Below are 14157 nucleotides of genomic sequence, written 5' to 3' on the forward strand. Positions count from 1 at the left end.
AAAGTAAACATGAAAGCGCTGGGCGATAATACACTTACTTAGATTAGATTAGACAGAACTTTATTGATCCCTTTGGGAGGGTTCCCTCAGGGAAATTAAAAAGATACAGTCCACAGCCTGGTAAAAAGCAGCCAAAGTAGAGTCCACAGTAGCGTGGTTAAAGTCCCCAGAAATGATGATAAATGCCTGAGGGTGCTGTGTCTGCAGCCTTGCTGCGACAGAGTGAATCCTCTCACATGCAGCGGCTGCGTCTGCCCTCGGAGGGATGGAAACACAGATGGTGATCACGTGACTGAACTCCCTCGGCAGATAATATGGCCGCAGGCTAACGGCTAGCAGCTCCAAGTCTGGGCAACATAAGACTGTCTTTACGGAGAAATGTCCCGGGTTACACCAGCGGTTGTTCACGTAAATGATGAGTCCCCCACCTTTGCCTTTCCCGCATGCTTTAGTGTCCCTGTCGGCTCTCACAGCAGTTTGGGTTTGCAGAAAGATTATGTAATTATAAACACTCTCACAAAGTGAAGTTGTCCAAATGTGTCAAATATAGCATAATTTCAAATAATAATCATAAGCAGTTTTGGCAGTGTGAGGTCACTGGGATCCATTTAACAAAAGAATTCTCTCGATTATTCTTTTGTTAAAGGCTCACAGTGACATCACACTGCCAAATACGCTCATCATTATTATTCGAAATTATGCTACATTTATGAGACGAGACGAATGTGTTTATAAGTACATAACCTTTCTGCAAACTTAAATGTATGAATTAAGTTTTCGTTTCCTTTAAATATGTTTTAATCTTAATCTAGTCCATTTAATAAAGTGCCAAAATTTAAACTTTATAATATGCAGTTGCCTTACTTTTCTTTTCAGTGCATCTTAGTTATACATATATTACAGTAATTGCATCAGAAACATTCTAAATCATTACAGTTATAGTAATACAGCAACTTATTTTACGGTGGCAGGTCTGAGGTTCAGATCCCTTTGTGATCAACAGGAGGTCATGATGATCGATTCTCTTCATTGGATTGCATAAGATGGAGCAAACCACTGTTCATATTTTCAGGCACATTTTTGTTACAACGCTACTTGATCAGAGATAATTAAGGGATCCCCGTAGATTTTCAATCCATCATAGACCTCAGTAATCTATAACAAAACAGTTTAACTTGCATGTTGAACTTTAAGGTGAAATTTCAAATGTGTTTACATTAATACTATTTAGGTCAGAAATCAATGAAACACTGGTAAAATCTATCCTATAATCATGGATCTAAAACCTCTCAGAGACGCTGAAAATGCACCTGAGAGCATCGATTTTCAATAAATTCCCCGGGGGGGAAGATGCCCCCCCTCCCCCCTAGTTTCACTCTGTGCCTTCGGCACTCAATTGTCTGTGTATTATCAGGCCAGAATTTAGGGCTGTAATTTGTTTCTGGGGAAAACACTGTCGGAGTTGGGGAGAATGTACTGAAGGCATTACTTGTACGGGGTCCCAAAGACACCAAAGCGGGCATAACGTTAGTGTTTGCATTTGCAGTAGATACCGGTGCCGCAAACATCCGAATGGGGACAGTTGTTGTCTGACTGTCGGCATAGCGCTTGTGCTTCTCCCCTTTCATATGTGCGTCAAGGGCTTTACAGCCCATTGTCCCCAATTTAATTAGCCTAGTAAACTAGACCCACCCGCCTAGCGGCCACAAATATTTTTGCCTAGCAAGTGGGTCTAGCCTCGCACCATATAAACAAAACACCATCAACACAATCAAATCGTGCCCGCCAATCACAACGCAAGGTTTTTGTTTGGATTCTTTGGGCGGGCTTTTGCAGGAGTGACGACAAAGCTGCGCAACGCTGGAGAAAGCACAACAGGAAAGATGGCTACGGCTAGTGAACAGGGCGCGTTTGACTCCGCTTTGGAATCAGTTTTAGAAGAATTAGACTTGGAGTTTTCGTTGAAACATGAGCAGGAAGAGGCTCTCCGCTCATTCCTTTTCAAGAAGGACGTTTTCGCTGTTTTGCCGACCGGCTATGGCAAAAGTCTGATCTACCAGCTGGCTCCGCTCATAGCCAAAAGGATGGGGCTAGTTTGTGCAGTACAATGAATTAATAAACAGCTTTGAAACATTACTTTTTGATTGTTTCTTATTTTCCCGTTATTTTAAATTTAAGGGGAAATTATTTCACCAAACACCACTAAATAAAAACTCTCAAAAACAGTTTAAGCAAACCCTTGGGGAAAAAAAAAAAAAAAAAAAAAAAAAAGTGTATGTGGTACAGACTCCAAACTTGTGGTCATTATCTCCAAACTTCTTAATACCTAGAACCTGTTTATTAATTAATATGCATTTTGAAAAATTATTTATTTCAAGGTCTCCCCCACTGCTTTCTGTCGCTCTGACTACGTCACAGTCACTGTTGCGCTGATTGGTCAGAGCGTTGGCCTATACGTACACAGAGACAGTTTGAAAGACAGCGGGTTGTTCCTCCCACACCCGTTGGAAATGTCTACGAGCGAGGCCAGACTAAATATTCACATTTAGTCTGGCTTGCCAGGCTACAATTTAATGCTTTTTAAAAGTTTTTTTTAACAAAGTCTGCACCGCGCTTCGTACTCAGTCCTTTTTTGTAACCAGCTGCTATTGTAACCCTCCCAGAGGGTCAGGCTGGGTTCCCACACCTCCACTGCTCTCAGCCTGAACACCGGCTCGCCACAGGGTTGTGTACTTAAGCCCACTCCTTTACACCCTCTACATGTATGACTGTCTCCACCCACCTCAGCAATAAGATTGTAAAGTTCGCAGATGACACGACCGTGGTCGGACTCATCTCGGGCGAGGAGGGTGAGCTAGCATACAGGGACGAGGTGGAGCGGCTGTCAGAGTGGTGCAAAGTCCACAATCTGCTCCTCAATACCACCAAAACAAAGGAGCTGGTTATTGACTTTAGGAAAAACAAAGCTGACATCCAGCCACTCATCATCAACGGGGCCTGTGTGGAGAGGGTCCCGGTGTTCAGGTTTCTCGGCATTGAGCTGGAGAACTACCTAACCTGGAGTGCCAACACCAAGGAGCTGCTGAAGAAGGCGCAGCAGAGACTGTACTTTCTGAGAATCCTCACAAAGAACTGTCTCCCCCAAAATCTGCTCCGGGCCTTCTATCACTGCTCCATAGAGAGTGTGCTCACGTACGGACCGTGTGTTTGGTACAGCAGCTAAAAATAGCCATTTCAAAAGACTCTTCACACCCCGGTCATTGTCTCTTCCAGCTTTTGCCACCAGGCAAGAGACACAGAGCAATGAAAAGCAGGACAAACTGCCTAAAAAACAGTTTTTATCCCAAAGCAATCATGGCTTTAAACTCAAAATGTGCAATAGAACTATTCTTGGCCAACGTGCAATTTGTGCAAAATATACATGTATGTGTGTGTGTGTATCTATTTTCTTATCAGTGTACATACAGAACCAAAACAATTCTGTTTATACTATTTTCAGTCCAATCCGTATACATATAGAACCATACCAATGTTTCCAACACATTGACGGGACTATGGCGGCCCGCCATAGTCTAATTTGGGCTGCCATAGTCTCAGTCCGCGCCCGCCCGCACGGCGACACTGGCGCACCCAGCCTGACATTGCGTGCGTTGCCTATCAGACAGCGTGAGGAGACAACTCTGATAAGCTCCATCCTGCCTGCATCTACATGTTAAGGTAAGTTTATACAACTTTATGTAGCCTTTGACACGATTGAGAAGGTGACATTTAGGCTACGCTATTGTGCTTTATAGGTGTATGGAGAGCGCACTGATCAGACCCTCCAGGATTTCGCGATGTTGCGATTTGCAACTTCAACGCAAATTCAACCAATTCCTGTGAATTCAGGGCGGTGTTGCAATTATATCCAATCACCGCAACTTTCCCGCAAATTTGACCAATTGTTGGCGTCGTCTTGAGGTGACGTCGACAAACTACCTTCCATCTTACTTCCTACCTTCAAGAGAAGCAGCATGTGCGCAGTGTTGCCAGATTGGGCGGTTTTAAGTGCATTTTGGCGGGTTTTGAACATATTTTAGGCTGGAAAACGTCAGCAGTATCTGGCAACACTGCATGTGCGAGTCAGTGTTTATATAGGCTTAAATTCTGTTATTGAAAGTGTGTTATGTTTACAGTGAAGGACTGTGTGCACTTTATCTTTTTACTTAATACAAGAAATTAATGGATGCCAACATTTTTGCCAAAATGGTATTTTATTTTCCATTGTTTAGGCAGCTTCAGCATCATACTGTGAGATTCTGTTCAAATTGTTTTTTTTTTCTTCTATGAAGCCTGAGCCATTTATTTTATTAGTTTATAATAATTGTTTAATTTAGTCTTCAGGAGAGACTGCCTGCACACAGTACTAGTATTAATAGGTTTTTTTTTCTTACATGAAAGCTGAGGCATTTATATTATATTTTAAGGTAACTTCATGTTGTGCTGTGAGGTTCTCTGCACTTTAACTTTTGAACCAACAGGTGCATTTGGATAAGTAAAGCCTATTGTTCTGCATTTTTGTAGTCCTGGTAATCTTTTATATTGGTAAAGTTGTTTATAGGACCATTTCTCAGTGTCTTTGTTTTTTTTAATCACTAGTTTTTCAGTAATAACATAATATTTAACATATCACTCAATTTTAATCACAAAAAGAGAAAATCGCAACAATTTCTCGCAACTTTCACTTCCTCCCGCAATGTAATCGCAACAAAAGCCTAAAAAACACCGCAACTTTCATCACAATTTTTTGGAAACCACCCCCCGCAACATCAGACATTTTAGCCCGCAACAATCACAAAAAAAGGCCCACGAAATCCTGGGGGGACTGACTGATGGATGATGTTAAGTGTATTGTTTCAGTAAAATTACTTTGTCCATTTCGTACTGGCAAACCTACCTTTTCTGTAAGGCAACAGTAGGCTATTTTGAGGCAATATTAGTTAGCCCTACGTAGTGATCTAATTCGTCAAATTAACTTTATCATCCTACCAGGATCAGGTCGTTTCCAAATTCACCGGCGAAGTGCTTCCCGCTTGACATTGTATGTGCGCAGTCTATCCAAGTGATGGAGACGTGAAGTGACAGCAGTGATGAACTAATCTAGGTCTGCATGTACCGGTACATGTTAAAAGGGAAAAGTAGTCTATTCTAACAGAGAGCGAACTTCGATGCCACTTTTGAGAATTAGTGCTAGTAGCCTTAACGCGATTTGTTACTGGAGAGACGGAAGACGTTAAATTATTTTTAGCCTTTTCTAATAGGCTACCTTCTAAAGGTGAAGCTATTAGGCCACATAATTAAGGGAAAGTAATGTTCGTTACCTACTTAATTAAATTAACTTCTTGACTCGAATTTGATCGTTTTCAAATTTACTGAAGAGTGTTTCTCCACTAGCGTAGGCCTTAATGCAACGCGTTGAATGTCAGGTGACAATGTCAGCCTTATTGTAGACGCTACAGCTGTAACAGAAAATCTCCAATCCTTATTAAACCGATGCTAAACTTTTGTTAATTCAGATCATGAGCATTTTGAATTATTTCAAAAAGAGGGACTGAAATTCACCTCAGGATGAAGAGGTAGTGACTGAGGTAGGCCTAACATCAACTGCTTGCGGTCTTTGTCAGGATGTCAAATTGGTATAACACTCCGAGCAAGTGAGTGCGATGAATGGGGGCAGATATACCCATTACTCAGCCACTTGGCAGCGATTGCCCTTGTTGTGCCGGTGTCGAGCGTGAATTGTGAAAGAGACTTTTCCACAATGAACAGGGTAAGGACATCTGCAGGCAAACCAGTGACGTGAATTTCAATTTACCCATTGTTTTTATGCTCAAATCCCACCTAAGTTCAATCTCACTTTCACTGAATTAAATATTTCAGAGTGAGTTCTACAATCACATGACTCATTGTAGTAACAAGTTGTTTGCCATTTTAGGTCAAAACAGACCTTCGGAACAGACTGCAAGGAGAGCACCTGGCCGCCTGCTTGAGGATTTCTATTAACGGGCCACAACCAGAAGATATAAATTATGAAAGGGCACTCGAACTCTTTTTCTCAAAGCCAAGAAAAATCAAATTCACAAGTGCAGGGTGTGGTCTTTGTAAATAGGGCAGGCATTTGTCAGGGTCACTTTTGACATACAGCAGAGCTAGAAGTCCTTGTTTTGTAGGACTTTTTGGAGGAGTTCAGGGTATTGTAGGATTCACAGTATTGTAGGATTTTTGGTTTGGTTGCTATCTGTAATATGTTCTTGTAGGACTGCCCTCTGTAGCAACATGCTAAAATAAAATATAAGATGCATAACCAATACTAACGAATTTATTCTTTGTTAGTCTTAGTTTAGTAGTGTTAGTAGGCTAAACAACCCCCCCCCCCCCCCCCCCCGTGGGCTGCCCCCATAGTCTCCAAAATTTCTGTGGGAAACACTGCATACAATAGATTTCTGTTTACATCATTTTACCAGTGCAACTCTGTATACTTTACTATTTATTTTTCTACTTTTTGTTCTCCCTTTTTTTTCTTCCCCCCCTCTTTTTTCTTTATATAACTCATAATGAGTCAACAGCACCTTCAATTTCATTGTACCTTTGGAAAAGTGACGATGACAATAAAGACTTTCTCTCATCTCTTATACTTTTCATCCTCGAGCCAGTTATCGTTAAACCTGCATTTGCCCATCTTGCCGCGGCTCGTGTCTGAAATAGCCACTCAAACACTTCTTCGTCTATTTCTACGGCGTGCATACAGGCCTACAGGGAAAACACTGCCCCCTAAATAGTGTGTGATGCCTGTGCTATAGCCACACGCTTCTTTAACTGTCTGGTTAGACAGGGAAGTGCGCTGGTGAAATAGCATGAAAAACAGTCTCTCCGGACATTGATAACTTTCTTTCATTCCACCCAGATGAAATTTAATGCCACTCTTTGAAAATTACCGAAATTTAATACATTTTAAGACCTTAAAAACCGTATATTTTAATTAAGACTTTTGAATACTTTTTAAGGATCTGTGGAGACCCTGAGCTTATGAAATATTTCTCCTACAGTAGCCAGTACTCTTCTAAATGAATATATAAATACATAATAGTAATTAGAAAAAATATGATTTATGTAACAATAGATAGATGAGCATTGATACATGAATCCAGGGGTTTAGAAGCTCAGGCGACAATTCCATATTTCAGTGCAAAATCGCGAGCTTAAACTTGGTCTACACAGACTGTGCACTGAACCCATGCGAGCTCTCTCAGCCTGCTGGCGGATCCGCACGTGACGTCATGAATCTGGCTCCAGACTCCCTTGGGATTTTTCCAGATGCGTTTTGTTATTTTATTTTTTTCTGCTGTAGGCAGATGGCCTTGTGCAAAATTACCCTTCTGGATGAGTGTGTAAAGGGACATACCAGTGTAGGAAATTCATGGAAAATATCAGCCAGGCCACTGAAAAGCTGCCTGCCCTGCTCAAAAGCTGGCTGCCCCAATTTCAACTATAATCCGCCGTAATATCGCATAATTTTTTAAAAATTGTAAAAGAGGCAATGCACGTAATGTTGTATCATGCATGTAATTTTATATATTCAATTTAGTTTTATAATTTATTACTGGTGTTTATGTATACAAATGTATATGTGACCTATGTTTGATTGAAAACCAGATAGGAACTCAAAGTCACAGACATAGATGTGACTTGGGGAGACTTGGGGTGGATTTCACTGAGCTGTGTGTATCGAGCTCTCTGAGTGGCTGAACCTCCGAAGCAACAGCCAATCAGAGCGCTCATTTCATTTCTAAGCGAAAACAATATGGCCGCGCCCGCATCGGTAAACAAACCAACAAAATCTAGTGAAAATGTCTTGAAAGTCCTTCAGTATGATGAAATCGAGAGAATGATGAACCCCCTCAAAGAGGGACTGCCCGTGGGGCTGGCAACTTATACCGTAAATTCATTCCGCCCTTGCTGCAAACTGACCGCGACGGGCGGTGGGCCGGGCACCCATTTCCTACACTGGACATACTTTCATTAAAACAAAACAAAACAAAAAAAACCCATTAAATTGGTCCAGGATATGCACTTTAAGGTCTCGAGGTATTCCCATCACACATGAATTGAATATTCTCAGTGCCAGGATTGTGTTTATTGTGATGCCTGCAGGCACTTTGGCCTTCCAAACACCAAATCAGTTTTCACTTCTGATAGGGGCGATACAAACTGGAAATAGGCAACGTTCAAAGATGGAGGCTTTGCGTCCCATGCCAAGTCTGAAGCACAAACAAATGTTATGTTGGCCTGGAAAAATTTTGAGATGGAGGCCCACACACAAAACAAGACATATTTGATGACTAAATTGTCACAAGAGCAAACACAACAGATACAGGAAAACTGTGATTCTATTAAAAGTGTAGCTGAAGTTTTACTGTTAACTGCAACACCAAACACAGCACAAAGGGGTCACAGAGAGAGACAGTGGATTCAGGCAACAAGGGAAACTTCCTCACTATATTAGAGGGTCTTAGTAACCACAACACAGCTGCGAAAAAGAAACTGAAAGCTGTTCATGCTAAATATACAAGCCACCAAATCCAAAATGAAATGTTGGACACATTTGCAGAAATGGTGCGTTCCACCATCATCAGTGAGGTCAAGGAAAGTCAAGTCTTTGCTCTGATGGCAGATGAAACCAAAGATGCAAAAAAGAACAAATTTCTCTTCTTCTTGGGTATTACTACAGGGGAGCTGTAAAAGAGAGCTTTTTGCATTTTAAAGCTGCAGAGCATCTTAATGCTTCAGGGTTGGCGAACAAAATAATACACAACCTTGAAAAATACGGGCTGGAATATCGGGACAATTTGGTCAGACAAGCTTACGATTGAGCATCTGTCACGAGCGGCAAGAACTCTGGAGTTCAGGCTCGTGTTCAGAAAGTGGCAAAGCAGGTCTTTTATGTACATTGTAACGCCCACTGCCTTAATCTAGTTCTTGTGGACACGGTTAAAGCTATCCCAGAAGGAGAGCGCTTCTCTTCTACTGTGCAAAGACTGTACACATTCACGTCTGGGTCCTATGTTCACACCAAATGGCTCAATACGCAGAAAGAAATGTACAATGGGGCACCAAGGCAGCTACAAAAGTTAACTGACACACGGTGGGCCTGTCAACATAAGTCTTGTCAAACAATTCTTGACAGACTGCCTGCAATTATCAGCGTTTTAGAAGAAACAGTGGAAGAAAAGAATGGTGATGGGTCAGTTGATGCAAGAGGCCTGCTTGCCCAAATGGACCTCCATATAGTAAGGCTTCTAGTTGGAATGACTGGGCTTTTTGGGGAGGCAAGATGCCTCTCGGATGCCTTGCAGTCTCCTAATCTGGATTTAGGTTTAGCTGTTGATTTAGTTCAGGCTCTTGTACAGACTCTTCAAGGCTGCAGGGCTGAAACATACTTTGAAGAGCTGTGGAAAGAAGTTCTCCATACAGCTGAACAGTGCAACATCGAGACTGATCCTGCACCCAAAAGAGAGAAAATACTGAGCAAAAGGCTTGATGGACATGCGGTCATGAGTCAGCTAGGTGGGCGTCCTGAGCAAAAGGACAGTTTTCGCACAGGGTTATTTTACCCAGTCCTTGACCATATGCTCAGTCAGATCAACACACTGTTTTCTCAACCCAACTGTCAAGTGATGAGGAGCGTTCCGGCACTCATTTATTCATGGCAGGAATTACCCGCCAAATGACAAATTAAGTCGCCTCGGGCGACCGGACCACCGCGAATTTCGAGCCCTGCTGACTGATAATTTATTACCAATTAAAAAATTCCTGAATTATAAACCTGACAGTGTAAAATATTTACATCTCGGCTTCATCAGGTTCGACAGATTTAGGGAGTCAAATTTACAGTAAACAGAAAATGTACATCAGAGTGACATGAAGACAGAGAGCCAGATGTGCTGAGCTTTTTCACTTACCATGAAATTAGTAATAATTTATATCTGCTCGTGGCTATATTTATTACTATATTAGATTATTTGAATTATTCAAAAATCAACAGAAAGACGGTTACTATGGTCGGCTCCATTTAAATTTTTTTAATTTAAAAGCCCATTTTTTTTTTATATCAGTTCTGTGGCATTAACGTCTCATTTTAGTTTTCAAATTTTATATTCCCGAGATCATTTCCACCATGTCACTGCTGCTCACACAGAGGGCAGTTAGTTTGTGTCTCAGGTGCAGTTTGTGGGATTCGTTACAGTGTTGGAGTAAATTTCACAGTGAGTTCAGACACATCGCAGTCGGATCAAGTCCCGTTTTGTGCGGCAGCTTCTCACATACGTCCATCTGACCCAAAGACTCTGTGACAAATCATCAGTGTGCAGTGAACAGAAACAATCTTCCTCCTCAGGACACTGATGATGAAGCTAAAACCTCTGCTTCAGTCTCACTATTAGAGAATGGGTCTTACTGAGGAGCAGGTCATGTGACTCTCAGAGAGATGATCTTACCACAGTCTCTCCAGTTTACAGTGAGGATTCTCCAGTCCAGCAGAGAGACGCTTCACTCCTGAGTCTCCCAGATTATTACGGGACAGATTCAGTTCTCTCAGGTGTGAGGGGTTTGATCTCAGAGCTGAACTCAGAGCAGCACAGCCTTCATCTGAGACACCACACTGCCGCAACCTGCAGAGACACAATGACACACACTTCATCAACAGATTTAATACTGACTTTAAAGATGATGAGTGTAGTGGTCTAACAAAGTCAAAACACTTTGGATGCTGTTTAGTTGTTACGCGCTTATCTCCAGAGGTGGACAGTAATGAAGTACATTTACTTGAGTTCTGTACTGAAGTCCACTTTTTGAGTATCTGTACTTTACTTAAGTATTTTTTTTTTGGAAACTTATGACTTTAACTTCACTACATTTGAAAGACAAATATCGTACTTTTTACTCCACTACATTTCTATCAGGGTCCTCGTTACTCGTTACTATGAAGCAGCTTTGAAAGTGGATGTTTTTTCTTTTCTAAAACGTGATTGTTTATTCGCAGGTGACACTGAGACAGTCTATCAGTAATCACGAGGGTCACGTCACAGCCGTAGACTGGATAAAATCAAGTTCAGTGATTTCTCCACAGCATTATTTGAACACGATCAGTTGATGGCAGAATGGAAGGAGGCGGTTCTTCTGGGGAATGAACGCACCCATGGCCATACCGAGAACCCATCTTTCAGTTTTCTGAAAGGAATAAAGAGTTGTTTCGTTTTAAATGTTTGCTTTGTTTACCTAAAACGAACCACATCACGGCCTACAAAAACTCGCTGTCCGACCTGCGGAAGCATATTGAGGTCTGGAAGCGTTTTATTCCAAGAGAAAGCTTGCAGTGAAGTTGTCTGTGCTTTTAGAGCTAGCGATAATGTTGCAATAGCTATGCAGTCTGGTTAGTCAAATGACTTTCTGTGGATTTTCCCGCCAAGTTGCCGTAGCCTTGTCCACAGCTAATGTTAACTCATAGCTAGTTAACTTGGACACTTAGTTAGCATGTAAAAACAGAGTTACGTTAACATGAATAACGTTAACTTATCTGAAGTCCTTTCAGAAATATGTTTTAGTATAATCTTGCCAAATAAACAGCATGTAGAAATCCTTCTTTTCTAGTAACATTAGCAACCCAATATGATTTCGAGTTTGAAAAGCGTTTGCTAGCATGTCAGGTGGAGCGTCACTGACTAGCTAGCGTAACGTTAAACCACCATGATGCACAGCATGGGTTCATTTTGTGAATTCACAAAATAATCCAGTCGGTCGCTTCAGAGGCATGAGGTATTATCAGCGTTGTGACAATAATACAACAGTGCGTTGACAGAAAATGTACTTTTAATACTTAAGTATTTTTAAAAGCAAGTACTTCACTACTTTAACTTAAGTAAAAGTTTGACTGGAGAACTTTCACTTGTATCGGAGTCACATTTGACCAGTGGGATCTGTACTTTGACTCAAGTAATGAAGTTGGGTTCTTTGTCCACCTCTGGAAATTAGTAATAATTCAAGACCACTTTAGGATCTTAGTGAAAGAACTCCGGAGGAAAACTGCATGGGTTTAATACTGCTTGTTCACTGGGCTGCTTCTGTTACACAGATCTGGCAACCCTGTTCATCGCAGATACACAAAGACAGACTGAAAGAAAACTCACTAACACAAACTTTCAACTGTCAGAATATCAAAAAGTCATCAAAAGAATAGTTGACGTGGTTTGCAATTTATTTTCAGTTATTTTCTATTTCTCCTTTTTTCCCACCTTTTCACTTTCCATGTCACTGCTGCTTTGAAACCCTGCTGCTCACACAGAGGGCAGTTAGTTTGTGTCTCAGGTGCAGTTTTTTTTATTTTGGGATTGCAGATTGTAATGCATAAATTCATCAAACCAACAGCATCATCTCTTCTGCATTCCATACATTTTCAGTATTGATGAACTTTATACAGTTTGGGAGAGATTAAGCGTTTACATAAAAGGAGAATAAAGAGAGTGACAGGTAAGTCCAGGAGAGGTTAGAGAAGAGGAGATTAAATAAAATTTCAAATTTGAAAGATAAGAAGGGGTTCAACATATATGTGCATCTACAGTAAAGTTAAAGTTGCAGGAACTTTCCATAATCGTTCACGTGACACCTCCACAAAGTCTGGTCGTATGGGTTTTACATATTTGACCCACTTTGTCCATAACTTAATAAACAGAGTTTTCTTGAGACGGAGAGAGAAAGTGATCCTTTCCATATTGTAAATCTCATTTACTCTATTTATCCATTCTTGTATTGTAGGGGGTTCAGGGAGCAGCCGGCGTCTCGTAAGCGCTTTTTTGCAGGCACATATTAAAATACCAAACAAATATTCATCAGCGCACCTTGCCTGGAAGTCAACATGTCCTAAAAATAAAGGAAGAAACTGAAAGGGCAGGTCAGTATCAAACATCTTTCTGAATGCATTATGAATCTCTGCCCAGAATGGTTTGATCACTGGGCCGTCCCAAAACATATGCCAATGGTCAGCTTCTTGAGACGCGCACTGTCTCCAACATTTAGCATCTCCTCCCGCCACACGTACTTTTTGCTTTGGTGTGATAAAAAAATTAATAAAACACTTCCATCCAAACTCCCTCCACATCTGAGAGTTTGTACATTTCCACTGGAGTTCACACACGTTCAGCCAGACCTCGTCTGATATTGGAAGGTTTCTCTCTCTCTCCCACTTTTCTCTGATGTATTCTGTTGTGTGTCTTTTTTGTCAATAGGCCTTTGTAAATTCTAGAGATAATGCCCTTATTTAGATTATTTTGGTAGGCGTCCAGGAGTACTTTCAATACAGGATCATCCATATCCGTTTTATGTCTAATATTATGTTCAAAATAAGTTCGTATCTGGAGGGATCTAAAAAAGTCAGATTTTTCAAGTTGATATTCCTTCCTCAGACTTTCAAAGTCCTTCAATTTTCCTTTAGTTGCAAGTGAATAAAATGATGTTATTCCTCTCGAAATCCAAGATTTAAATCTATAATCCGTTTCGTTTGGTTTGAATCCGGGGTCATAGGCACACCACTGAATTATCTGGAAATTATTCTCCAATTTGTATTCTTCCTTTAATGTATTCCAAATATTTAATTGTGCTTTGATTCCTGGGTTTTCAATATTATTTCTGAATCTTCCCAGATTTTTATGAGCCAATATGGCATGGATCGGTGGGTCAGTCTGAATAGAGAGTTCTAGATCTTTCCATCTTGCATGAAATGCCGAGCTACATATATCGATCAGAGGTTTAACCTGAGCTGCCAAATAATATTCTTTAAAATGAGGTAATGCCATCCCCCCTCCCCCCCTTTGGAAGTTGTCGTGTTTTAAATTTGACCCTGGGTTTCTGACCCTGCCATATGAATCTGGAGATGATTTTATTCAGTTCTGAAAACCATTTGAAGGAAATTTCTACAGGAAGTGCTTGAAATAAAAAGAGAGATCTTGGAAGTATATTCATTTTTACTCTGTCTATTCTATGACTGAGGCTGAGGAAAGAGATCGAGTTCCACTTTTGTACGTCTTCTTTCATTTTTGTTCAAAGAGGCTCAGAATTTATCTTTGTTAT

The 14157-nt window shown here is 40.9% G+C and overlaps 1 protein-coding gene across 1 annotated transcript in view; it reads right to left on the reverse strand.

Annotated features, from left to right (window-relative positions):
* Positions 1-14157, reverse strand: part of LOC132882168 (NACHT, LRR and PYD domains-containing protein 12-like) — a 547173-nt gene that overhangs the window by 46440 nt on the left and 486576 nt on the right. Inside the window, exon 17 of the mRNA XM_060915438.1 lies at positions 10533-10706. Coding sequence (XP_060771421.1) covers positions 10533-10706 — 174 coding nt within the window. The remainder of the gene's footprint in view (positions 1-10532; positions 10707-14157) is intronic.

The sequence above is a fragment of the Neoarius graeffei genome, chromosome 2 (genome assembly GCF_027579695.1).
Source record: "Neoarius graeffei isolate fNeoGra1 chromosome 2, fNeoGra1.pri, whole genome shotgun sequence".
Taxonomy (NCBI): domain Eukaryota; kingdom Metazoa; phylum Chordata; class Actinopteri; order Siluriformes; family Ariidae; genus Neoarius; species Neoarius graeffei.